The sequence below is a fragment of the Pholis gunnellus genome (assembly GCF_910591455.1).
Source record: "Pholis gunnellus genome assembly, chromosome: 19".
NCBI classification, from domain to species: domain Eukaryota; kingdom Metazoa; phylum Chordata; class Actinopteri; order Perciformes; family Pholidae; genus Pholis; species Pholis gunnellus.
Window position 1 is genome coordinate 15,008,169 of NC_136546.1, and position 27,985 is coordinate 15,036,153.

Here is a 27,985-nt window from a genome sequence, read left to right on the forward strand (position 1 = left end):
TGTGTGTGAGGCAGGGATCTATATAGTGGCTTGAAGCAGAGTGAGCAGGTGAGGTGGGTGTGACTAACAGGTGCACTGAATGAGCTGATTAGATGAGTGAGAGATAGAAGTGGCAGAGCTGTGACATTTTTACAGTATAGTATTATTACTTTTACTTAGCATCTGAATACTCAAGTGTCTCCTCCCTGAGAGATATGTATAGACCGTATAGTCAGTTTGATAGCTAACCTCAATAGTGATGGTGGATGGTTTTTACACGCTGACTCCAAACCATATCGAACCAAAAATGACTGAGGCTGAAGTTTGGTGCATAAACGATAAAAAACCTTTTGTGCTGTCAGAGGAGACTAAAAAGGAGAGGACAAAAGTTGAACTGTGTGCGTAGATTTATAAAGTCTTCTCCTTTAAAGTCTGTGTGACAAAGGGAAAGAGAGAGAGAGAGAGAGAGAGAGAGAGAGAGAGAGAGAGAGAGAGAGAGAGAGAGAGAGAGAGAGAGAGAGAGAGAGAGATCAGCTGACCACATGGTGCTGTGTGCTGTCATGTTAAAACAGTTAGCCTTTGATAGCTATTGCTGCAGTGGTCAGGGGTCAAATCATGTGTGATTTTTACTGCTGTGAGTTCAATGTGTGTAGCTTATGTGTGTGCTTTAATGAGAGCGAGAGAGAATATCTATGCATTAGTTATCACCCCAGAAACAGCTGATATTATGTCCTGCAACTAAAGATAGCCTTGTACTCAACGCTGTGTCTTCAAGATTGTAAACTGAACTCGTGAACGTTTCACCATGCTGCGTTGTATGTGCGTATATATAAGACTGTTTTGAAATCCTGTACCCATCTGCTCCTGCAGATTGTCTGATGTTATTGCCACCATCTACTCCCACCACTGAGTATTGATGAGGTATCTTATAAGTGTTGAATACCAGCTGAGATCCAAGTGTTTCAAAGGAATTCTTTACAAAATTGGGTCCCGTTTAGTGAAAAATACCACCTGGATGCAGGTTTTTTTTCGCATTTAGTCATAAAGACATATGTATCTATGTATGTACCTATCTACTGAAACAAAGACAACCCTAGATCTCACATGTTTTGTGAAGTTTGAGTTCTTATTTGAGATAAAATGATGTTATGTTATACTATCACAATTGATAGAATTAATTTTTCACCAAAGTCTGAGCGGTGTATCACTCATTAGACGATCACACCTACACAAAGAGTTACCTTCATCTGATTTGTCTTGCAGTATTCTAGCTTAATGTTACTCTTCTCTCTTCTTCATCACCCGGATGAGGGTGTTTCTGTTGTGCACAGGGCAGGACGGAACTGCAAGAGATTTTTAAAAAAAACACATTAACTCCTCCTAGTTTGCAAAGAAGTCAGGAAGAAGAGTCAGGAAGTCAGCGCCTGAAGCCGCTTCTGTATTTGAAAACAAAAAACGAGGAAGGGAATCTTGTAAATAGGACGCGTTTTATGTAACAAGGGGTTGTTGTTGAGTGTTTTTTGGACCTAAAAGTAGCGAACCTGAGCACTGGCCGAGCAAATACGAGTGAATCTGTGAAAGCGAAAGTAGTCTGACAGCCACGTGACATCAACAGAATGGCTGCTCACGCATCGCCGTCAGAAATGGATTGTACCTGCCCCGTGTGCTGCGATATATTTAAGGATCCTGTTATCTTGTTGTGCGGTCACAGCTTCTGTCAGCACTGTCTTCAGGAGTGGTGGAGACAGAGTCGACTCCAGACGTGCCCGGTCTGTAAGCAAATGTTTTCGATGGCTCAGCCTCCGCGTAATCTGGCACTGAGGAACCTTTCTGAGGCCTTGAGGCAAGAGAAGATTCAGAGAGCTAACTCCAGATCTACGGAGATCTGCAGACTGCATGGTGAGAAACTCAAGCTCTTCTGTCAGGATGATCAACAGCTCATCTGTGTGATTTGTAGGGATGCACAAAAACACAAGAAGCACAACATCGTCCCCATCAACGAAGCAGTCGAACCCTGCAAGGTAAGCAGATATGTAAATAAAACCACCGAGAAATGTCTTTGGTAGTTTTTACAATTCTTTATATTGCACAATGCAGACAAATGTGTTGCTAATCCACTGTTTACTCTGCATTTAACGTATACACCCTCTCTATGTATAGGCTACACTCAAGCTTATGATGGTGCATTTAAAAACCAAACTGGGGAAATTTAAAGCACAACAATCCAAGTGTGACAAAATGGCCCGCCACATCAATGTAAGTCTCGGACATTATGGTTATATCGGCAAAAGGTAACGTGTGCTACTTTCATAAAAACAATGTGTTAATCCTCCTCAGCTGCAGGCTCAGCAGACAGAGAAGACAATCAAAGAGGAGTTTCAGAAGCTTTACCAGTTCCTGCAGGCAGAGGAGGCAGCTAGGATGGATGCAGTGAGGAAGGAGGCAAAGTTCAAGAGTGTAGCAATGGACATCAGGATTGTGAATTTGACTGCAGAGATCTTCTCCCTCACAGACAAAATCAAAGCCTTAGAGAGTGAGATGAAAGCTGAGGACATTTCATTTATGATGGTACTGCTTACCTGTGTTAATTCATATTCTAATCTAAATATTGAATATTAAAAAATATATATAGGTATTGATTTGTTATTCTGTTTTCTCTTTATTTGACAGAATGTCAAATCCACCATGGAGCGGTAAGTAACACTATCACAGCTGAGTGACAGTCAGGGCTGATGGGATTTAGGGACATTAATGATGCACTCTGCCACTCACATGTGAAATTACTAGAGAGGTCACTAATGATTTAGCAGAAGATGAACCAAATAATAAGACAACCAATGTGGGGTATTTCAAAATATTTGACCGGTATTTGGTGGCTGCTTAATATTCCTTCAGATCCCAATGCAACCTGCCAGACCCAGAGACTCCATCAGGAGCCCTGATCGATGAGGCCAAACATGTGGGGAACCTGCTGTTCACAGTCTGGAAGAAGATGAAGGACATAATCCAATACAGTGAGCAAAGTGTTTCTGCCATATGTTTACATTTTAATCTGCAGTATCATGTACAGGTGACCAATGAACCGTATCACCAAAGAAACACCAGGCTGTTCTCTAAATACACAGTAATGCCTAAAGTTAAACTGTTACCTTTACTGTAATAAACATCTGACTAAATTGTCCATTTTTGTTTCTATATTTTCTCTGAAGCTCCTGTAACTCTGGACCCCAACACTGGCAGCTCAGGATTGATCATATCAGAACACATGACCCGTTCAACAAAAAGCTACAAGATGCAGCCGCTTCCTGAAAACCCAGAAAGGCTGTGGAGCGATTACGTTTTTGGCTCTGAAGGCTTTAGCTCTGGAAAACACAGCTGGGACGTGGAGGTGGGGGGTTATTGGACAGTTGGTGTTGCTGCTAGAACCAAGGATTCAATTTCCTTAGTCTGGGGCATCTACATGTGTGCTTGTACTGATTTTCTCCGTGAACTTTATCAAAGGGATGATGCAAAACTTGTATCTAAACATTCATTTCCCAAAAAGGTCAGCGTGCAGCTCGATTATGACCAAGGAATACTATCATTTTTTGATCTTGATAGGAAAACACTCGTACACACCATCAAATACACTTTCACAGAAACGGTATTTCCGTATTTCTGTGAGAATGCAAAACTCCTTCCAGCTGAATTTTCAGTGAGGATAAGAAAACCCAGATAAACATTCAGCATTACTGCAGAGGACTAACAACAAGATGAGGCCTTATTTTAGGACTTTAAGCGTTAACAATATGACTCTGATTTCAGTATAGCAGTAAACTTGGTCTATCTCTGTATCTTTTTCACATGTCGTGGTTGACCAAAGAAATGTGAACAGTAATTGTTATCAATCATCTCAGAGGGTTTTCCTGGTTCCAATTTGGTTTAGTCCGCCTTAAAGGGGCGCTGCAGTGTTTTTATCAGGCGGCAACCCCACATTTTGTAAAATAAAGTCAATGCAGAAGTGTTTTAATCTGGCATTCTCTCTACTGGCCAGCAGGGGCGGCTCCTCTGGTTACAAAAAGAGGTCCAATTGTATAGAAATCTATGAGAAAATGACCCTACTTCTCACTTTTATTATTATCTATCACCTCAGTAAACATACGTGTTTGGTCTTATTCGTTAGTTTAATATCTTCTTAAATACATCACGATGTTCATTATATACATTATGTCCCATTCTGTGGCTCTGGATAAGGTTTGAAAGTGAGACTTGCAAGTTATGGGCTTTCAGGAGGCATGGTGGGAAATAAAGGATCCAGTGCTTTTGGAGGTCGACCCATACTAGGGACTAAAGGCGTTAGTAGTTTAATCATGTAAATATGTTATGTTTTCAATATGTTTCCCTATTGTGGGGGAGTTCTTCCTTATCTGAACTGAGGGTGTAAGGTCCATTTACTGATTTTTTTTTTTTTGGGGGGTAAAATCTGTGATTTGGGGCTATATACACAAAAGTGACTTAGCTTGTACGTGCTTCAATGTCAGATAAAATGTATATCAAGTCAAATGTATTACAAGTAATTACTTCAAGAGCTCTATATGTACATGCCAGCTGTTGGGCAATGAATAAAATAGTCAAACTTGGCTCTATAGCATCTGGTCTGGTGCAATTGCCGATCATGCAGGGTGTCTACAGTAACATGGCTCTTTTGATTGTTCTTAAGAAAAAGCCATGATTCTGCAAAAAAACAAACAAATAAACAGATATGCAGCTCTCAGCCAGTCTCAACGTCGTCATTAGGAACCTCCAGAGCATGCACGCATAGCAGAGAGATGAATCATTCTCTCTCTCTGACACACTCACACACATGAGTCTGAATCCCCACACTGATACTGAATCTCAATGGTGTTACAGCTGGAATGCCTGCTATGTTTTTTCAACTAATGAAAGAATGAAGAAAAACAAACAGAGGGGCCAAATTAAAAGAGAAAAAAAAGGATTGAGAGAAGAAAACACACTGAGGAAATAGAGAGAGAAAAGAAAGAAAGTCTCGTCCAATTTGTATTCCTCTGCATGTTTGACATGATCAGTGTTTCTGAGTCTCTAATGAAGGTTGGAGATCAAGAGCTGACTGACACATTTGCCCCGATTACCTAAGATGAATTTCAAACTTTACAAGTCAGTCAGAGAAAGCCGGAGTGATTACTCACCTGTGAATTTAATCAGGCAAAGTGTACTTTTCAAGTTTTATTTTCAGTATTGGACACTTAGATGTTTTCATACTTTTATTCCAGATTTAATTCAAGACTGTGGGGGAATTTGGCGACTTGGCATCAATCCATCATTTTATAAGTAGGCATCTTTATAGGGTTCAGTTATCAATCTTAAATCGATTCCTAAGTGTTAACTTCAATGCATCTGAGCAATTATCTGTCAGATTTCACATTTCGAATAAAAAAAATTGCATTTTTATTTTTTTTAAATACTTTTCTCTCTACAAGTCATCATTCCTGTATAAACCATTACTCTAGTTCAAAGGAATGGCAGCAAACCAGCGTAGCCAACTTTTTTCTTTCGTTCTCAAAATCCCATTTGAACGATCAATCATTCGATGTTTACCAGAGAGCACCAAGGAGCCACTGAGTAGAATACGTCAGATGTTATTTCACTGGAAGTCCCGTTTTTCTCCTAATCAGATGAAATAAACACATTAATCTGGGGGATTTCAAAGTGCTGGGTATTGTTTTTGTAACCAGGTGGAAAGTACTTTTGTCCCAAAACATTATAAAGACAATCTATCACATTTAACAAGGGTGATTTTAACTAAACGAAAAGGCAAATCGAAGGTATTTGTGTGTGTGTGTACTGTATGTGAGTGTTCTACTTATAAATCATACGTGTGTGAGATAAATACGATGGAAAAGAATGAAACGGGATGGAGAGATCCAAGGCGGCCCATCTCCTGGTGATCAGAGGGACAACGTGGCTCTGAACTGGGGCCAAAACAGTAAGCAGATATCAAGTTAAGAGACAAATAGAAAGAATACAAGAGAGACAAACAGAGAGAAGTGTCAAAGGCCTGAAAGTTTGAGACAGAAGACAGTAACTCTGTCTGTCTGGACCAGCAACTATTTAGTTTGACTTGGCTTTTGAGGAGAAGACAGTGAGTGTGTGTGTGTGTGTATGTGTGTGTTGAGGAAGGATTCGCAAATATAGATGGCGGACCGGAGAGAGAATAACTGTGTGTTACACAATGCTGAAGCAAGCATAAAATGTAATCAAATATGAGCAAGACATGCCGTACGAGGACACCACAATTACTGTCTAAATGAATGCAGTGTATAATGCAAAGTATAGATTCAAGAACACACACATGGAAACTCACGTGTGCACTTTTATGTGGATGTTTTTCCATCTGCTCCTTGTTTTCGGGTCCCTTTTGGTCAGTTTTTGCTCATGTTATTGTGGTCTGGATATCTTCAAGAAAAAGCCTCCAAGTATATGATGTTGTCATTTCTCTCTCTCTCTCTCTCGAAGGGTTTATTGTTTTGTTTGGCATTTATGTTTCGTTTTGGAGGCAATCATTGAAGAATTTGAGCAGCACGTGTCCTCAGCAATCATAATCATGAAATCCCTACCGGTCTCACACACACACACACACACCAGACACACACGCACGCGCTAGGCCTGATTACTACTGGGTCTGGTCTGTACAATGTTATAGATACAGATTGAATGTGTCAGTCAGGACCTCACAGGAGGATATTGGGAGAGACGTTAAAGGACGGAAGGAAGGAAGGAAGGAGGAAAGGAAGCAAGGAAAAGGAAGTTTGCTTTTTAGTAATGAATGAAGTGCAAGGTTGAAATTTGAGTAAAAGGAGGCTGGATTTCAAAAACACAGGTCTGACAGTTGAGATCCTATTCTTGTGTTCTACAAAATATCTCTACATAACAAAGTGCTTTGTTAAAGCTCCATCTTCCTCTCTCTAACACACACACACACACACACACTTTCATTGGCCAGCCTAGATGGTCAAGTGCTGTGATAAAGTGCTGTCTAGTGTTCTCTCACTCTCTAAGCCCCCCGAGAGTAGATCAATACTCACTCAGCATCAAGTTACTGCTAATGTCTTCATGTTTTTAACCAGGCAGTGTGTGTGTGTGTGTGTGTGTGTGTGTGTGTGTGTCTGTCCCTGGTGTGACCCAAGTTATAATTATCATTAAATGTCAATGAAGGCGATAGGAAGAGCTAGACTGCCGATAAGTCCCAAAGCCCTGACTCACAGCGCCTCCTAAAGACCTTCCTTAGAAATTGCAGCCTCAGTAAAGGATGCGTTTACTTCTGTGAGAGACAAGAAGGTGAATCATGTCATGTGGCAATGACCTTATGTGTGTGAATCACTACCTTTTGACTTGCAACTTCAATGAGAAGAAGGCCTTTACCTCATATACCCACCTCATCCATTACCGGCCTCCATTCAGCTACTATTTCACGTCCACAATTATGTTGCTGAGTCATACAGGATAGTTAACACATTAATAATATATGCCTGTCTTGCTGAATCAACAGGTATACATTAACTTGAATAGATACTCTAGATAGCGATCAGTGTGATTAGCGGTTCGCAGGATTTTAAAATGTGTGTCACATTCATGCCGGTGCTGAGTTAAAGGAACATTTTATTCAAACCTAATTATTTTCATAGTTTTGGTCATTTCTATCCGTTATGACAACATTGTGCTCACAAAAGTAGATGCAGAGATCTGAGAGCAATAAGTAAGTTTGTCTTGACTATCACAATTTAGCCCAATTCTCCAAGCAGCTTTCTTTGGTGGTAAAACCAAAAATGATCACAGTCTAGAAAAAAACAGCAACTCTGGATAGTTGTCATGCAAAGTGTAGACCTTCGTCTCTGCAGACGGGGTTGAAGAGTTTGGGCCTGTGGGGGAAGCAGGAAGCATGAGGAGTCAGGTGGATTTTCAGAGAAAACTGACCCATGGAGCATCATCACCACCAACTGCAGTGTTACAAAACAATACACACTATCTCTAAACAAATAAACTGCAAATAAAAGAAAACAGGACTTAGTCTTACATACAGTCTTAAGAAATAAACCTCCAAACTACAAATTCCAATCCCCCCATGATGTGGTGAGTACTTGGTATATTCTGATTGGCCACTTCCTGCATTTAAGAGCTCTGTTTTTGTGGGTACATCTTTTGATTTTTTGGCCCATCGAGATGTCCTTCCAGCAGCGGCACCCTCAGCTCTGGTAACTAAAAGAAAACGGAAATTAGACCAACTACAGAACTAAATAATGCACTATTTAACTAATTAACTAACTCATTTACTGCCAACAATTCAAAATATAGTCTGATTATAATGTATGAAACAAAATCATTAAGTATAAACAAAAAATGTACCCAACACCTCTTCTTTATTTCAGCATCACCACCAACTGTAGTGTTACAAAATACTGAATTCTGAAATATTGAACAAAAGAGCCGACATCATTATAATCGAAAGAAATTGGTGTGCCCCATTCCACCCCTTCTTTCTCTCACCTCCACCTCTCTATCATTCCCTCATCTCTCCATCCCAATCAATCTCTCCCTCCCCCCTCACTAATGCACTCTTTCATGTGCTCTCCTATTTCTCCCCCTCTCTGCCGCCCTCTCTCCCTCACCCTGATGTCTCATGGCCTTTTTGTAGGCCCTCTACATTTTTGGAGGTAATGTGATCCCCCCCCCCCCATTTCTCCCCAGGGTGGTCCGCTCCTCTCATTCAAACAACAAGCTCGGGCTGAATGGAGCTGGTGGTGCGAGGGGAGATGGAGATGGAGAGGGAAGAAGGCTTTGGGAGAGGATGGAGAGTCAGATAATGGGTATGTAAAACAGCCATTAAATCTCATCCTTGTTCATTCATATCTTACACCGACAGGTGGGTGTGCATAGGTAACGCATCACATCAGGCGAGTGGATCCTGAGTGTTTGTGTCAGTATCGTACCTGTACCATCTGTTTATTCACATCCAGCAGCTGCTCCTGTGTTCAGCCTGCAATATCAAGGCGAGCTCAATATTGTCTCAGAGCAGCGTTTCCATTCAAATCTACTTTATTTTAATTCCAAAATATATATTATAAAAGGATGTAGGCTATTCGATGGTTTCAAATAAACCTATATAATTTTACATAAAAAGTGTCCTATATACACATGCAGGAGACATGGAGCAAGATAAATATTCATTTAGAGTCATTTTTGCAGTTAAAATTGACTCTCTTTTAGCTCTATTTTGGTCTCCACCAACCTTCCTTTGTAGCTCACTACGTCTACCAGGTAGTTGCCGACTTTGTCTGTCTGTTGTTTGGTGCTGGGCAGAAAGCATAGAGTAGGTTCATCAGTGAGTTTGTTTCACTGAGGACAGCCTCCTGGAAATGGGATTAACGGTGCAAGTGAACTGTAGCGGTAACTGCAGTCCGGTGATATTGCTCTCTGGGTTCGTCACTACAGGCAACCTCTTTGACATTACGCATAGTCATTTAATCTGTTGATATACAAATATGGATTCTTGCAGCTTTACCGGTATTTTCAAAATGCAGATTTCAATCAACTGAAACTTCTACTGTGTGATCTACCATAGAGCCCCCTAAATGCTACACACGGTTCCTTTCAGTTTTCTTGAAACTATTTCAAAATAAATAAATGTATACAATTAAGTATGTTGGTCACCTGCACAATTCAAGCAAAAAAAAAGGTCATCACCTTAGTAGAATAAATAGAGTCAGTAAACACATTCTGAACTCAACCTAATACCAACCTGGTGTTGTAGTAGGACACTCTGTTCCTCAGGTCTAGAAGTCATGTATTTTCTCATCGGTTCCTGTTTTCTAGTTGACACATCATGCTTTTGTTCTTTCCCTCTTGTCCTTCTATTGTTGTTCTCATCATCTCCTCTCTTTCATGCTCCCAATTCACCCCTTTTTCTGCCTCAGGCTGTCATCCTCCCTTCCTGTCATCCCCGAGCCATCATGTTACCTTGCCAAGGGACACACACACACACACACACACACACACACACACACACACACACTCACCTATACATACCACTGCGGTGCCCCAGACAGCCCTCCACAATGTGGATGCCCCAAGGGAGCATGGGTAACTTAGTCCCCTCTATCTGCCAACTGCTGTGTCACAAAGAGGCTCGCATTACACACATGCACACACACACACACACACACACACACACACACACACACACACACTCGTTCACATAATTAAACACACACTCGGATACACAAGCACGCACTCAATATTTAGCCATGCAAATACAGTTGATTATATGACACACACGCTTTCAGCTGCTAGTCTCGTTCATTGCAGAGCTTATAACGAGTGAGAGAGAGAGAGAGAGGATCAAGAGAAGGGGAAAAAGTGAATGTCCTTAGATCAATAGGAAAGCTTTCAGGCCCGACACACGCTCATTGCTACACACTCAACAAACCTCAAATACAAACTCACTTTCGAACAATTCGCGCCAACAAAGTTATTTCAAGGACAGTAATTGTGTCACCCTGGATTAAGTCACTTTTTCATCAACTATTTAAATGAAAATCATTTCATCCTCACTTTTCACCTTTCTGAGTGCAAATGTGTTTAACCAAGTCTGTGTTTGTGTGTATGTGGGTGCGCGCTTGAGTTGGGAGTTGTTGGTATTGGCTGCAAGACTGAAGTTTAGCTCCAGTTTGGCTTCAAGCTACAAACCTCAGACCTACACACACACACACACACACACACACATACACACACACACACACACACATACACACACACACACACACTGTGGTTTTTTTTAAAGTGTATGGAGGGAATGCTGTGGTCACACCTGGGAATGCTCTTTCAGCTAACCTGCCTAACGTTTTTGCTTTCTCAATCATTTCCCCTCTCTTGAGGTGGAAAGTAACAAATTAGATTTACTTAACTTGTGTTTACTTCTCCTTTTTAAGCAGGCTTTACTTATAGGAATAAGTGTACAGAGTATTATAGCTTTTAGGATAAAAAAATATTGATTTCCAAAGACTGGCCATAAAACCAAAGCCTTCTCAAAAGCCGTGTTAGACTAGAGTACGTATTTCTTTGCACTGAAATGTGACCGCTTCTTGTAAAAATCTTAAAAACGAAACTCATTTAGTAAAATCCCAGCTTGTGTGCCTAATTTGGGTTGTACTAACAATTCTGTATAGTCTGACATTTTTTGAGAGTTTGATGAGAAGATCATTACCATGGTGTTTGTATATTAGTCTAAGAATGAAGCTACTACCAGTAGCTATAGTAAGCTTAGCTTGGCTTGAAGCTGGAAATATGGAGGAAAAGCTAGGCTGACTCGGCCCAAAGGTAACAAAATCTGCCAACCAGAATCGCTTAAAAATCACTAACGCATTAAATGACAATTTGAGATATACTGTATGCGGAGAGCAATTTCTTGGTAGGTGAAAGACAGAGCCAGGCTAGGTGTTTATGCTTAGCTAAGCTAACTGTCTGCTAGCTCCACCCTCCATATTAACAAGAATAATATGATACAATATGATCTTTTCATCTTACTCTTGGAGACAAAACCAATAGGCATATTTTCCCAAAAATGTTGAACTGTTTCTTTTAATTTTCTCATATGTTGCCTCATATCTGTATGGTCTCAGCTTAATCTCTCCCCCTCAAATTAAAGGTAATACTATAGTTTCTATTAAGTAATATCTCAACTGCCTAAATGAATGGATCACACAGTCCAGGGGCAAAACCAATACAGGAGAGATTATAGTGAAATGTTACCCCCCCCCACCCACACACACTTGGTTGCTGTCACGTTGTGTATGATGCACATTGTAACACATTGTGAATTTTAATTCTGATTTGATTGGAATTAAAGTGGTTTTAAGCCAGAGTTAATGGATTTAGACTGGCTCTAATCCTGGTTTAATTGAGGCCTGTGCTACTTGCCTCTTTCATCATCCTGGACTTTGGCCCATCCATAATCCAAGTGGTGAATTAATCAACCACTTTATGGAGAGTGTGGGGTGTGTGTGTGTGTGTGTGTGTGTGTGTGTGTGTGTGTGTGTGTGTGTGTTGTAAAGAACATGAGAAATGAATACATGGTCTAATCAGGCTATCTATGTTTTTTTGTTGTTTGTTTTAAGATCTGGTCCATCAGCACTTAGAGGATAGCTGGGTCATTCTTGACTTTCTCTCTTGGCCGTGTGTGTGTGTGTCTGTGTGCATTCTTCACCGTGCGCACTTGGGTGCATGCTCGCTCTCTCACTCCCCATCCCTATGTAACTGGAGCCAACCCTCCCCTGTCAAAAATAAAAATCATTTGTCCGCTGCACGAGTGTGTCCATTAAAAATGCATGGTGGAGGGAGCTGGGAGCCGCTGGGGAAGAAAGCTGATACTTTGCTCTCCGGAAGGGCATCAGAGTACCAAGGTGGACAAATGGCATCCAGAGAGAAAGAACGGGATGGAGAGTGAGGGTGATGTGAATGGGTGAGTAGGTGGGTGTGGTGGTTTTTGTACCCCCAGACAGCACAGCATGCTGATGAAACTCAACTTGTGGGGTCTAGTGAAAGTGCCTCTCTCTCTCTCACTGACCCTCACATACGCATAAATATATTTCAAACCTATAGATGATCTCTCACAGTGAATTTAAGGCAGATACACGGGAGAAGATGCAACACTGCGCTGGATACTTTTTGGGAGAATGATCACGTGTACAAAAAAAAATTAGCTCAGTTGCTTATAGTTCAGTTTATTCAAAAGACATATCCGTGGTATCGACTCCTGTCTCATGACTGTCTGAAAACCATTCCTCTTCTGCGGATGATGACACTGCAAGTTGAATTTTTGAATTTAATGTTCTTAAAACCTCAGATTATGCCTGACGTTAGGTTTGAATCTGCTCTGTGCCAACTGTAAAGAGGAGGTAAGGGAGTTGGTGGACAGCTAAATGTCAAAATATAGCTGACAGGAAATTGTGAAAGAAATACAGATGTAATCTGAATAAAGGCACAGCAGTGTGTTTTTTCCTACAAAAACAATAACCCTTTTAGTGTTTGACCTTTCAGCTGACTTTCATTGAATCCTTTTTAACTTTTGGAACCGCATCTCGTTGTGTAAGAAAATTGACTGTAACTGGAAAAGCACTGAGTTTTGAGCAAGGCCATTCCCGACATCCCCTTCCGTGTTTGAGTTGTGCTGTGTTTTACCACCTACGCTCTACTGTAACCGATCAATTATCCACACGGGTATTGTATCACTTAATTTGCACATGAAATGAGGCAGCATATGTGAACTTTTGCTCCACTCTAAATGCTATGTCTGCATTTAATATAGGCTAGTTATTTTTAAATTAATGTGTTGCCTTTGTGAGTTTCTCAGTACTTGGAGTGACTTTAAAGTGTCTGTTTTTTATTTTCCATGTTTTTATCACTAAAAAGAAGGGATGTAATTTAAACAGGTGTACTATTGGATGGTCTGTATTGCCTCCTTTTTTTAAAACGGGAAAACTAAAGATGTGTATACATTGAATGTCTTTCCTACTTTCTCCATCTGCCAGTCCCACACTTTTCTTCCTTTCCTTGCTAAGTGTACAGTAGTATTACAGTTTTCCTCTCACAGTGGCCTCTCAGAGCTGTCATTGGAAGAGAAGTGCTGTTGTGAGTTGCGTAACTCCACTCACCAGATAAATCTGTCATAATACAGGTGTGTGTGTGTGTGTGTGTCTGAGTGTGCGGAGATTAGTATTTTCTTTCATGATGTCAAACTTGTGGCCTTTCATCTTAAACTCATTAAGAAAGTAGTTGATCAGAATATTCCGTTACTGTCCAATATGCTGTAGTTTGATCTTTGCGTTAAGGTAATAACTTGTGAACATTTTGCCTTTTTTTTTCTCATTCACATTTCTTTCTGTCATGATAACTCCTTTATTTTTGTATTCCACTGTGAAGCTCTCTCTTGTGGGACTCACTGTTTTCTTTCCTTGGTCTTGTCCATCTGCTTCCTATAACACTGGGGCAGTCTGATCTGGTTTGCAGAAACCCCCTCTGAAAAATCTGACATTTATTCACGTACAACCAAAATAGTCCTCTTTTTTTTTCTCCCCCCCCAACAAAATAACCCCACTAAAAAAACCTGCCCCGGCCCTGTTTCCATAGGGTGGTCGAATCTGGTCCCAATTAAAACGGGGACCCCCTAAATTTCCTTCACACCCAGCTTGAGGAAGACCCCAGATTAGAGGAATATTTTCCTTAATGCCGACTTTACTTTTTGCGGAATTCCTTGGGATAATAATTGAGCCCATGTGTGCTCGGTATTCCGAGGTGTTCCCGTCTTGGTAACTGTGGATAAAAATGGCGTGTTGTTACAGCCATCAGGGCGGGCACAGTTTTGACAAATCTGTTTTGGTTTTTTTCCCCTTCCTTTTCTTTTGGGTTTTCACCACAATCCTTGGAACGTTGTTTGGCATTAATAGAAGGGGATTTAAATTTAAAAAAAGTCTTGGTCACATATCCATGTGCAGGCAGAGGCTTAATTGAGATCAAATAAACAAAGTCACCTGTGAGTGATTTCAGCTTATAATGAGACACATGTTCGCTAGTTCAAATGTGCACACACACACACACACAAGGCCGCATGCTCACGTACACACTCACCGCCTCAATTTGATAAGCACTAAAGCAGGTGTAGTGAAATCCTGCACATGCCATATAGGCCTCCACGCAAACACCAGAATTTTTGTCCAAATACACACGTACGCAGACTCACCGAGGATTAGCCTCGGCTTCTCATAAACTCCGTGACTCAACAGTGAGAGCTTGTGTTCTGCTCCCCCATGCAGTGACCCATCGTCCTCCCTCTGGCTTTGTGAGTGCTCTGCTCTAACCGCGAATGAATAGCCACTTGTTCAATATACCCGGGACGCTGCTAAGGTATCATAGTTGTCTGCACAGTATTATTCTAAGTGCTTATATTAAGAAAAGCATCAGGACATTGTCTGACTCCCTGCTCCTCAGCTGACGGTCCTGTACCTGTGAGTGGTCTGTGGAGATCTGTGGGAGTCTGACTTTGATTCATGTCTTCCTAATTGTAATAGACCTGAATCCTCTTAAAACAACATGTGGATAATTCTTATGCACACACAGACCCACATATACAGAGGCGTGTGTGCATGCACCCATAGAAATACACACACACACACACACACACACACACACACACACACACACACACACACACACACACACACTACACACACAGGTAATTGTGCCCACCTGGGAAAACATCATTTAGTCAGGCGCCCCTTCCTTCTACTAACACTGCTCTTACAGCATGATGTGTGTGTGTGTGTGTGTGTGTGTGTGTGTGAGAGTGAATGTCTGTGTGGAAGCATGACCTCCGGTACCCTTTATATGCTCTTTGATCCCGAATTGCATTTGACGATCAACACTCTAAGCCCTAAACCATCCAATTACAATACTGGCTTAGCAGTTCAAGGCTTTGACGAAAATGAGTGTGCTTCTCTGTGCAGACAACCAACCATGTTGTAGTTTAGTCCACCATCTATCCCTCCACATATCAAAATACATACATAACAATGTAATAATGAGAATAGAATAGCCCTTTGTTGTTTCGGTTGTTTTCTTGTCTCCTACCTTGTAAAGGTACTGGCTTCTAGGTGCAGATTAGTCCATATATATATATATATTGTAACGTAATCACCAAAGCCTGTGCTGACAGCTACTGTGTTTAGGTCAAATTCCTTCACAGTCTGCTGAATGTACTTTAGACTACATAAATCTGTTTGCAAGCATGTACTTCAAGGCTTGAGACACACACATTTCACAGTGAAATTTATTGTTTTTCATGTATGTGCTGTGTAATGGCTCAGGAGGAGGAGGAGGAGGAGGAGAACGGTTGAAAGCACCCAAGCAGTGATGGATATTCATCTGCTCTACTTGTCTACCTAACAGCTGTGTGTGTGTGTGTGTGTGTGTGTGTGTGTGTGTGTGTGTGTGTGTGTGTGTGTGTGTGTGTGTGTGTGTGTGTGTGTGTGTGTGTGTGTGTGTGTGTGTGTGTGTGTCAAGTTTTCTGAGCTTTGATCTGACTATGATGAGTGACGGGCTGCAGCATCACTTTTAAACTTTAACGCATTACAAGTTTCGGAAAAAAAAGTAATTTCAAAGCTTTAAGTGAATTTCTACAAAAGTCAGCAAAATAAAATACAGTATTTGTTTTAGCAACTAGAATTTAGCAAATGTGGCACAATTACAAAATTAAAGGATTAAAGAAAGAATGGTGTATTTTCTTTCTTGCCAAGAGTTAGATGAGATTAATTTCACTCTAATATCTTTATGTTCAAAATGAAGCTGGAGCCAAGTTAGCTTAGCACAACGACTAGAAACAGGGCCAGTCTGGCTCTGTCCAAAGATAACCGAATCTCCCCATCAGCACCTCTAAAGCTCACGATTTAGCATGTTGTATTGTTTTTCTTTAACAATACAAAAACATCACGTTTATGAGTTACTAGCTATACGGGAGCAAAAGGCTTTCTGCAACAAAAAGAATGAAGGAGACACGGACGGATAGTTTACTGCATAGATGACGTAAAGGCCACAAGTCTCCTGACACCTGCTGTGCTCCTTTTAATAAGCACAAACCGATGCCAACAATCACACACACACACGCATGTGAGTATGCCCATAAACATGGGTGATCTGGTTAGGCCTTAACTATCTTTGGCATCTCCTCTGCTCTGATGGCTGCTGTGCCAGGCCGCCCAGGCTGCCATACCATCTGATACAAATTGACACCACTAGCAGCTGTTCCTTAACCTCAGTCATGTTAGTATATCTGGCTTTTTCTTTTTTTTGTTTTGTCTTAATGCATGATGAGCTTGTGGCTTTGCATACTCTTGAGCTACACATTGACTTCCAACATTCATGATATCTAATGTTCAAAATGCACAAGAGGCAGACCGGTCACCGCAGTCGGCATTATTTTACCAAAACACTTCCACAATTTGAGTGATGCTTCCTCACTCCTACACCAACACTGACCCCTACCTCGTCTCCAGTGTGTCTACTTGCTGTGCTCCATTTGGTTGCTGCACCTTGTCATCATCTCACAGTGTCCATAAATCCTCAAATATCCATGTGATGGGTCATTATTTCTCACTTCTCTCCCCTCTCTATTTCATGCCCTCATTGCTTTTGTTGACGTTCACAAGTTTTCATTATAGGGTGTCCTCTGCTGCCATCTACTGGTTTAAATAGATACTGTTAGCAGGTTCCTGAAAGGTATTTTTTAAGAGTTTTTCTCCTTTTGGAATTACGTAAATGGTAAGTTATGGACATTAGTGTGTCATCTTAAATTATTATCCTAAAGCTATACATATTTACTGTGCATTTAAATAAGTGCCTAAACACGATGGGGCACTGAGGTTGAGGAGCAGCTGGTAATAATGTTTGTGTTCATTCATCAATTGGATCCCAACCAGTCCCCTGCCCAACATCTAAAGATGATGTCTGTCACCAGTATTGTAAAGCTGCTATCTTCCTGTCAAAATGTCACGTTATGTCAAATCATTAGGATAAATCATTTTACTGTTATTTGAAACGATAACGATATTCTTCTTGACATACACAAAACAGTACAAACTGGCACACAGATTGATAAAGAGAGACATGAGAGGAATCCCACACAGTGCAGGTGGAATTGATACCACAAAATATGCAAATAGAAGATATAGTATATTGTTAGTTAGACTTTGAGGCAGTAATGCCATTAACTTAGAACATCAGCAGACAAGGTTGTACTTAATGCTGAAGAAAAACAGTTTAAAAACAAAAAGTGTAAAGCTTTCCTCCTCTCTCACACAAAGACAATAGAATGGCAATTTATCACATGACATCTGGCATTTATCACCTGACCTTAAAGCCTGAATCTGATGAAAGGAGTGTACCATTTTAGATTTACAATATATGATCACACAGGCGAGTGCAGCATGGGAGGGTAAACTATTTCATAACAGGAGATCCTCAATGTAACTCGGCAAAGAGCACGCAATCTATGACCATGTAAACAATCACAGCAGGCTTCTTGCAATGCCAATATAATACAATTTGGAACAATCTGTCAAAATTGAATAAATGACAATTAAGATAAATGATTACTGTGTTTTGAGAACCAGTCATTAGAAATGTATGAAAATATACGTTAGTATAACACTCCCATTGAGGTTATGGGGATGCCTGTTTCATTGACTGGTCCAAAGATGTTCCCAAAAGCATCTTATACTTTGTCCAGAAGATGGCAGTCTAAGGATGCTACATGCACAGATGGTTGTGTTAGGGTGGGTCCCGGGGAGAGTTTTGGGATGGTAATGACATGTACAGTATGATGTAACATAAGAGAAAGAGTGATGCGTTTCTTTTTGCAGACAACTCGATGAGACCTTCAGAATAAATATAGCTTTTAAAGTATAATGTAAAAAAACAGCTGCATGTGTCTCTCTATTGGCTCGTCTGTCCAATATTTATGTATAGGCGGACGAAGAGAGACGTCGGAATGCACAGTATAAACTGTTGATTATAGCCTTCACACTTTTACACTGCATTAGCCATATCAACAGTCATGCCAATATACAGTAAGTGACCTGAGGGTGGATGGGAAACATGATGGGATCAGCTGGAACACGCTGGGATTTCTCTCCTCCTCTCAGCCCGTCGAGCTTTTTCACATCACAGTTTGGGCAGCCGTCCAACAAAACAATTAACAAGTATGGGAATCCCGGCCCTGCTCTCATGCAGACCCCTCCCTCCACTCTCTATCTCTCTTCCTCTCTGCAGCTGGCCCCCGAGAGAGAGGCGGCCAAGTTTATTTTCTCCACGGTGGTCCCTTTGAGGTGGCGGCGAGGCCCCTGCCACGCCGCCGCTGATGTATTAGGTGAGGGTCCTTGAAGAGATGTCGGTGGGACTCTTTTATTACTACAGCACTCGATCTTATTGTTCCTGTTAAAGGATACTTGGTACTGTCCTTTTCACATATAGGGAAAGTAAAGGAGTAAGTGTGATTTAGGTCATCCACATCCCTCCTGTTAGTTAGTCACTGAAAGGTAGTGATGAATAAAGGAAAATTAGCAGCCTCAGAACTAATGTAAATACTGTGTCTTGGTCAGATCCATGTGATGCTGTTTGAAAGTTAAAAAAAAGCTTGTAAACGGACCTTGAATTAGTATTATTTTACTTATTTATTATAAAATGTTATGCTCAGTTTATTAAATGAAACTGAAATATAAAACATTTGTGATTGGTGGATAAAGAATATTTGTTTTCATTTAAACTGTTTCACGTGCTTACCATTGGTGTCAGATTAGTAAAATTAGTAATTTCTTAAAATACACTCAAAGTATCAAAAGTATTCCCCCTCATTAGGAAGTCGAATGACTCAAGGCAGTGTTAGATTATGGAATTATCATTACAGAGGCATTACTGTGTAAGCAGCATTTAACGCTATCACTGAGGTCACTGAGGTCATGTCCTGTGAAATTAATTTTCGTGGCCTAAAGTAATTTTATGCCGATTCTGAAATATAGATGGAAGATATTTAAATTGAACCACATTTTCAATACAAATAAATCAGTTTTTCTCATTTGTATAATCTTGGCCATAGCCCTGCCTAACTATAATTGTAGATATATAGTTACTTCTGTTGCATTTTGATCTATGTATCATATTTTATTAACTCATCAAAGGTTCTGTAGGATAAATAAGCTATAAGTAAATAGTGGAGTGGCCATATTTGCCTCTGAAATATAATTGTTTAGAGGTTGCATGAAATAAAAAAATACAAAATAAAATAAATAGGCTAAATGTCTCACATTACCGCCAAAGGTATAAAGAGGGTGAAAGGAGAGGGAATCTGGGAAAAAAAAGAAAGAAAAAAAAGTGAGGGGCCGCATGTCAGCCTGCATCAATAACTGTCTGCATGATGTAAACATAGCGGTCATAACCCGGGCGAATTAAAACAACTGGTCTGGGCGGGATTAAAGCTTTTCTACAACTTTTAAAATGTTTAAAATATCCTCTGACCTCCAACAACTCGCGCCGCTCCGCTCTTCACTTCTGATTGGCTGAATCCAAAATAGTCCATTCAATCAGTGCACATCAGTGACAGTTAATAAAACTCACACTTGCCACTAACTTCGAAGTGATATTTTTCAGAAATAAATGTGTGTTGTGTTGCTATTGGCATTACATTACCTTGTATCATTCATGGCCTAACAATTGGTCAGATATTTAAAAGTGAAATTAAACCAGTATTCGCTAATTGTAAATCAATAGAAATGGCAGAAAGTTAAACTTTATTTGATATGTTTAGAGCACTAACTGCATTTAAGGTTCCAAATAATCTTTGAAGGCAGGAGTTTGTTTATGTAATGACATCCACGTCCACTGTTATCTATTAGAAACAACAGAGACACTTATCTGCACTGACGCTTCGTCGGTGCTCAGGTTCTGCTATTCTGAAGGAGTGGAGTGATAAGAGGGGTTACTCGGTCAGAGCACCGGCCCACACACGCAAATGAAACAGAATAACGGAATAACAAAAACAAACATTCAACACACAAGGTGTAAAAGTGATACAGATATATTTTATATACATGTAATCTGTACAATTTGAGACAGTGGACGCGTTTCACGTGCACCTCCATCCATCATAATGCAGCCGCCGAAACAGGCCTGCATGAGTAAAAATGCATCTGCAGAGTATTAAAAATAGCAATTGAAAGCACGCAGTTTATCTTTGAACCAGCAAAGACAACGATAGGTGACAGAATGCATTTAAATAAAAGTTCAAATTGTCTTTTACGGGAACGAAGGAGAGAAGATACTGTCTCTGTTATTCCCACTCAATGTCTGCGGAAATGAGACGTTCATGTTTGTCACAATCTTTTTTTTTTCTTTTTTTTTTTGTCTTGGATAATTATTGTCCCTTTTTAAAAAAAAACGCACAGATGTGTCCGCTTGGTTTCGTCAAGACGCCGTCGTCCCACATAACCTTGTGGTGTTCAGCATCTCCTTCAAATCGTTATCCGGCTTACCTGCAACCATGAAAGGCCACGTCTGCGGAGGGAAATACAGTCAGTTAGCACCAATAGCTTCTTCGCATGTTAATTCATCAAGCAATCAAATCGAAGTTAAGCAAAAGCTCAATTATATGTCATTTAATCACCTGCATGGATCAGGTGAACATAATGAAACCCGAATGGACTATCGCCAGATGTTTATGCATTGCATTAAGAATCGTATAGGCTAAATGTAGCTTAAGTGTTTTTGCATATCTTTACCTCATATGTCCTGACACAACAACATTTCAAGGGGTTCTTTGGAGATCTGCTAGGCTATGATATTTAATATTGTTTAAGGTATTTTTATTTCGTAATTTAAGGCCCAGTGTTACTGTAGCTGCATTATTCTGAAAAATGAAAGGCCTACATGAAGGCTAATTTGTGGTCTCTGTATTAATTATTCCTCATAAAGAGTGATACTTTCAGTCAGATTTTTTTCCCTTGCAATCAGGACTTGTTTTCCCCTCTTATGCACCTGCTTCACAAAGCTATCACCTTGGTACCATGAGGCCTAGCAGGAGTCCTCATCAATCTATAAATTCCAGTCCCTATAGCCTTGAATGAAGAATAATGTGAATATTATTAAGCAAACATACTATCATGAATATTTTTAACACAATCCAATTCATTTAAACTCTCACTCAGATTTGTTTTCAATAGCCTAGATACACTTTCAACTGGGTTCCCCCTCCACTCTATCCCCCAGGCTCACCAGGTTAACGGGGTGGATATATCCGTTTTCATATTTGTCGTTGGCCAATATCTGCCGGAGGTGCGCGATGTAACTGGACGCCAGGCGCAGTGTGTCCAGTTTGGAGAGCTTGGTGTCCGCTGGTACCCAGGGTAAGGTCGTCTTCAGCCGGGAGAAAGCTTTGGACAGGACGCGCATCCTGGCTCTCTCCCGGGCGTTGGCCGCGTTCCTCGGCTGCTTGCCCTCCTGCTGTGCCACACCCTTGGATGCCGTTTTCCGGGACGCCGTTTTCCGTTTCTTGCCCGGCGCGTCGTTTGCGCAAGTGCCCTCGCAGTTGGAGCTCTCCTCCGTGCTCTCGTTGGAGTCTTTACCGGAGGAGCCGAACTTCAGGATGCCGTCCAGGAGCTCGTCGTCGACATCGCTGAGAGACCCGGTGGACATGGTGAACTGTCTCCAACTGCAGCGGGCTCAAAACATGGGAGCAGGACGCTGAGGCTGGACAGGAACGAACAGGGTGATCAAACACACGCCTTGGAGATGTGTTCATCAACGTGGAGAGAAGCGGAGAGGAACGGACTTTATATCTTCATATAGCTAGAGAGGGCGTTACCTCATGCTGGGAGGAGACACTGGTGCTGATCCAGCATGCTGGTCCCAAAGGGTTCCAGGACCCCAAGAGACCCTGGATGGGTCAAATGCAAAATATGTAGTTTATTTTAACTGCAGTTTAACTCACTGAGTATTCACTCCTTTCAGACAACTGCAGAGAGATGGTTAGTTAGGCCTACAGGATTTTTTTACATAAGTATTTATTTATTAAGTATTAAATCATTTCTAGAACTTCACAGGGGCTGAACTTTAATTTGTGAACTAGTATTAATGATTCCTGTTGGTGCAGTTAGAATCAAAGGGCTCAATCTGTAATATTCACACAAAGACTTTAATCTTTGAACCTTTGTCCATCCTGACTGATGTGGTTGCAAATATTACTGATGTAAAAATAAAATTGTTAGTGATATATATATATTTAAAGTGGTGGCAATAAGGTCCATTTTTGACCTAAAGAAGAATGACCTCCAACAATTTTTCTCCCAAACTTTGGTCAACTTGATTTCAGTTTTGTAGATGTTATTGATATAACAATGTTTATTCTCATAATATTTAAATTGGATTAAAAAAAATGCTAAATTGGAATATTTTGTTTTCTACAATACGTTATCTTAAAAAGCTGCTGCTGCTCCTTAGATCCAAATGTGTAAATCAAAAACACTTCAGAAGGTGTGCTATTTTTAAATAAATCATAAATCAATATATTTAATTCTTATGAGATTGTACACTCAACCTGACAATTAAAATTCCAAAGTATTTGTTCCACTCACAGGGCCACGTAACTTTCAGCACATCTAGCCAGTTAGCAGGATAAAGTGCAAGGACAAGGGGGTGTCACGTCTCAAATGGCAAACTGGCGCCTTGGTCCCCTCTGATGTAACGGATACCCGGCACCCACAATCCCCTGTTTGGCCTTCCACATCATTCCACACCAATGCTCCACGCACGGGTCCACTCAGGGCCAAGTCCAACCAAAACGTCTCTGAAGCTGCTTTATGTGGAAAATACGGATCATAATCATGTGCATCTTGCAGACTTCTTTTTTTCTATATATATAAATTGTTCATTGTGAGACTGAAACATGTGTTGTGTGCCTAAAGCAGCACATTTTCATGAAGCTGTAGATCTCTCTTGCTGGGATGCGGGATTTTCTGTGTGTGTGTGGGTGTGTGTGTGTGTGTGTGTTTGTGTTAGGGTTTATGTGTGAATCCACATCCACAGCTGAAGCGTGTGCCCGGATGAGAGGTGTGTCTCTTGAGAGCTGACCTTTAACTCCTTTGCTTCCGGTGTCACAGTGCATCTAAACAGGCACCACCACTACCCTTTAACCACTAGAATTGACACAATACAGAACACACACTTAATGTGGAGCTGCATTTCCAGTAGGAAATCAGTGACATCTCGAAAAAAAAATGGATATTACAAATCCAAGAGAGGAGAACGCAGTTTGGATATAAGTTCACAGGACTGATGTTGCAAGGAAAAGAGAGAGATGACGCTACACATAGCAGACTGAAGAAGTGGGAGAGGAATAGATAGGTGAAGGGACAGAGGGAGAGGAAGGCGGGGGCTTAATCTCCTGGGTGGGCTGGAAATCAAAGCACTTTGTGGAAAAGTAATAATAGTCTGCTAGATTGATGATCACCTCTGAGATACATGGATCCACCAGAGAACAACAGAGAGAGTCAGGGAGAGGGAGACAAACTGAAATAGCTCACGAAACAGAGCAAGGCCCCTTTTCTCCCCCGTGTGCGTCAATAAATCGCAGACCCTGATGTAATGCCATCAAAACTATCATACTTGCAAAAAGCTAACGGCTCTTCATGTGAACGGCGAGCGTTCAGGAAACCTTCTCAGTGACCGTTTTTTCCTCCAGTCACACAGTGACGTGAGGCAACAGGTGGGGAGGGGGGTTAGTGAGAAAGATGGGGAGAGAAAAAAGAGGGGACCCTGGCAGCTATGGAAGGACGAGCTGCTAATTAGCCGGTTTGTGGTCAAAGGTTAGGCTGGTTGTGTGATGTCACCACGAAGGGACGGGTTCCAGATGTTGCTTGCAGGGCCACCGAGGGGGACACCTGATGCCTCGGGTCATTATCATTTCTCGCTCTGTCACACACAGATGCACTCAGACACCTTTTGTTAAATGCATTTGTTGAGAAACAGTGGAGCTACATTGTTAAGCCGTTATGGGAATGTCCTTCAGGGGACACATTTATATTGTATCTGTGATGACACTAGTGATTGGTTTAGGTGTGTCTGCTTCTAAGCATACAATCACAGTTTGTACCATCCGTTACACTGTCAGTACCAACATTTTTAATTGGTGTAGGGGAGCACTAAAAATGGTTTATTTCCTGTATTCCATCAACAACACAGGCTTCCAAGGCCGCTGTGATTTTGTGAGTCTGGTTATTTGTCGTCGCCACAACTGGACCCATGAAAGAGAGTCGGGTAACTCTAGACTCACTTCAAATTTTATTTCTTAACTGGTTATTCTCACAGTCAGACTTCACTTTCACAAAAACTACTTTTCTCGTCTTCTTTCCTCACCCAATTTTTCCAACATCAACAAACAAAAGGCAAAAACCCACGGGGACGATATAATAGAGGAACAGTTGAATAATGTAAGAGAAAGAGAGCATAATCTGAAGCAAAATATTATTTTATTTATTGGCAAAACATTCCACTTGTATTTTCCTGTGATACATATAAAAACAAAAATATGACTAAAGAAAGAAAGCAGTTCCTTGGTGGCTGTAAAGAACAGAATGAGAAACTGTAATCTTGGAGTGAGGCTTGGGGTGAGAAAAACATCATCCATCCATGTCTAGGCACTCCAGTTCCCTGTCCCTTATCACAGCCGTACTCCCCCAACACACACACACACTCACATTCACACATTCACAAACACACTTGTGCACAAATTGGTTTCCGCTTCAGTTCAAGTACCTTTAAAAAAAAAAACGAAGAGGAAAAATCAAAGAAACAACTAAAAGAGAGGTTGCAGAAAGTACAGCAGGGAGTGGAGATAGCAGGGGGAAAAGGATGTGACGGACAAACTAGGCAGTAAGAGAGAATTATGAAGATGTTTATGCGAGTGGGAATATGATATTATATTTCAAAAAGACCACAATCCTTTGATATTCAGTGACAGGAACATCCGGGGGGAGGCAAACAGTGATCCTCCAGAATAAGACTGATATTCTGTCACAGTGTCGGTTAATGACCTGGAAGTCTTGTCCTTACAGTGTGAGGGAGTTGGAGAGTATTGGTCTCTGGAATGTGTGCACACATTATCTTCATAAGTGTGTGCATCTGTGGGAAAAGTATTGGATTTCACAATATGTGTGACGGATAAGAAATTGTGTGATATGTTGGAGAAGGTTAGAATCTGTAAAATGCTCCAGCAGGGCTGCTTAACTGTTTTTCTTCAACTCCAAACACTTGGCCAATTGCTGCGTGAAAGTGGGCACACTTGTCTGTTTTGGGGAGTTGTTTCAGACCAACACATCTGACAAGCGCTTATCTTTTAAAGCATACTGACCCCTTAAGAGGTAGCAAAAAAAGTTGTCTTTCGCTTAACTGCAACACAGTCCCTGACCCGGTCATCCCAAAAGCCCAGTTTTTCCCTTGATGGCAAGGTCGTTTTCAGATTTATGTCCAGTCTTACAGTTCAGCTGTAAGGCTCAGCTTTTAAATATGAAAAATCCACATGGATGGAAGGCCAAGAATGACAAAAAAAAAGGATGCTCCCTGCAGAGAGTTTTCACTTCCTGCATACAAATTTAATGGAGAGCGGCAAGTAGACGCGAAATTTAATGACGAGTTCAAAATGTTCAAGCAAAATGTGTACAGGTATCCTTGAATTTGTCATGAATGCAGAAACCAGAGGGAAATAGCAGGAAGAACTGATTAGGTATTCTGGTTAGTTCTTGGATCAGTCAGAAGCTGAGCTGAACACAAGCACACAGGTACACTCTCACACGCGCAGTTAGCTTGTTGCTGGCTATTTTACAGCTAACGCCTGTAGAGTCGGCACACTGGCTGCTTGGGGCAAATAAACACAAACAGCACGGTTAATACGCAAACAAAATGTCTTTCTGATCACACCTTTAGTAAACTGTTCCTCTACTTAAAGGTTCTTTAAAGCCATTTGTAAAGAAAAGAGGGCGAATCAACCGTGGGAAAGAGGAATAGAGAGAACTGCCGACTGCAGAGACACCACCAAAGAGATGAACAACATTTTGGTCAGAATTTGTGTCTGAACTGTTCAACAGGCGCTGCTGCATTGATAGCGGGGCTCAAAATACACATACACACAGCGTTACTTAAGTCGTATTGGCTTGAACTTGAATTGGCAAAGTGCCCAAAGTGGCCTGTCGGAAGTAAGTGAGACGCGATGCAGCTGCAGTTCGAGTGTGTTTGTGTGTGAGGCTGAGCATGTGTGCTGCTACAGTATGGCACTTTTTTAACCTCCGTTGCAAACTCTGGTCTAACTTGTGGCCTGGTGATCGGATGCACAGATAAACAGTGTGTGTGTGTGTGTGTGTGTGTGTGGGGCTTCACTTGTCAGCACTGGGCAGTAGGGCAGTGTAGGACAGTGCCGGGTTTCAGAGTCAAAGGTCTGGTCTCTGTCACTGTGATTGAGGCTATAGTTTATAAACAGAGAGAATGGACACTGCTCAGTCTTCTATCTCACACAGCTGAACAGTTTGTGTGTGTGTGTGAGAGGTTTGATCCTCCAACAGACCAGAACTCCCAGCACCCTACTAAATCCTTCACAGCACCCCCCCCCCCCCCCCCCCCCCATCCTCCACTGTCCCCCACTACTAACTCCACTCTCTGTTGTTGGATGTCTGGTCACCTCCGTCTAGCCAAAACAAATAGAGTCAAAACAGTTGAGAAAAAACAAGCAAGATGCGGCCACTCACTCAACCCTGTTTAAACACTAATACCTGCATTTTAAAGCAGTACAAGCAACGGTAAACTGAGATGTGTCGTTGTTTGGCTCTCAAGTGGCCTACGATGGTCGATAAAACCCTTGTGTTTTATTTATTTGTTCATTTTTGCCTTTAAAGGAATTGTCTCTATGTATTTCCGAGCATTTTAGCACTATTGCCTCCACATGGTTCTCAGCTTGGCCACAGCTAAGCCCACTGCTAGAAATGTAAGCTTTGTTTATACTCTAGCGTGGCACCAATGCTGCGAGTCTCAACAGATGGCGCGCGAGCTACGAGCACGCACATGGGCGCTTATGCTCAACGCATTGTTCGTTGCAGTATTCTCCGAGATGCCAGGACATACAAACACAATGTACTGTGAAGAAACAAAGATTGTGTCTGGCGAAATGTCATAAACCAACAATGCAGAGGAGGAGTTGTAATTAACTGTAAAATCTTATGTCCTATTCATGGTCTACTTCATTGCCTTTATACAAGTCAACGGCGTTATCAGCGGTAACCGCCACATGAGCGCAGGGCAGAGCGGCAGCTATTACCTGTCCAGTTGATTGCACTAAAATGCACGCGCGGACGGTCTGCCTATGAACAAAGCA

At 41.3% G+C, this 27,985-nt stretch overlaps 2 protein-coding genes across 2 annotated transcripts; one reads left to right on the plus strand and one right to left on the minus strand.

The window, feature by feature from the left end:
• The first annotated feature begins 1,382 nt into the window (after positions 1-1,382).
• LOC306711318 (E3 ubiquitin-protein ligase TRIM35-like) lies at positions 1,383-4,721 on the plus strand. The gene is made up of 6 exons (XM_079180195.1): positions 1,383-2,000; positions 2,140-2,235; positions 2,317-2,547; positions 2,650-2,672; positions 2,875-2,993; positions 3,189-4,721. The coding sequence occupies exons 1-6, from the start codon at positions 1,596-1,598 to the stop codon at positions 3,695-3,697; spliced, it is 1,383 nt and encodes a 460-aa protein (XP_079036321.1). The 5' UTR covers positions 1,383-1,595; the 3' UTR covers positions 3,698-4,721.
• A 16,291-nt stretch (positions 4,722-21,012) lies between these two features.
• tcf21 (transcription factor 21) lies at positions 21,013-22,358 on the minus strand. The gene is made up of 2 exons (XM_079179921.1): positions 21,844-22,358; positions 21,013-21,126 (listed from the first exon to the last, which is right to left on the minus strand). Exons 1-2 carry the CDS (start codon positions 22,261-22,263, stop codon positions 21,037-21,039), a joined length of 510 nt encoding a protein of 169 aa, XP_079036047.1. The 5' UTR covers positions 22,264-22,358; the 3' UTR covers positions 21,013-21,036.
• Between the last annotated feature and the right edge of the window lie 5,627 nt (positions 22,359-27,985).

Bases quoted from the DNA above. Each gene is read 5' to 3' on its own strand.
- LOC306711318 (XM_079180195.1), top strand. From the start codon at position 1,596: ATGGCTGCTCACGCATCGCCGTCAGAAATGGATTGTACCTGCCCCGTG. The intron at 2,236-2,316 runs GTAAGTCTCGGA...AATCCTCCTCAG, and splicing joins AAATGGCCCGCCACATCAAT to CTGCAGGCTCAGCAGACAGA. The intron at 2,548-2,649 runs GTACTGCTTACC...TTTATTTGACAG, and splicing joins AGGACATTTCATTTATGATG to AATGTCAAATCCACCATGGA.
- tcf21 (XM_079179921.1), bottom strand. From the start codon at position 22,263: ATGTCCACCGGGTCTCTCAGCGATGTCGACGACGAGCTCCTGGACGGC. The intron at 21,127-21,843 runs GTGAGCCTGGGG...TTCCCTCCGCAG, and splicing joins ATATCCACCCCGTTAACCTG to ACGTGGCCTTTCATGGTTGC.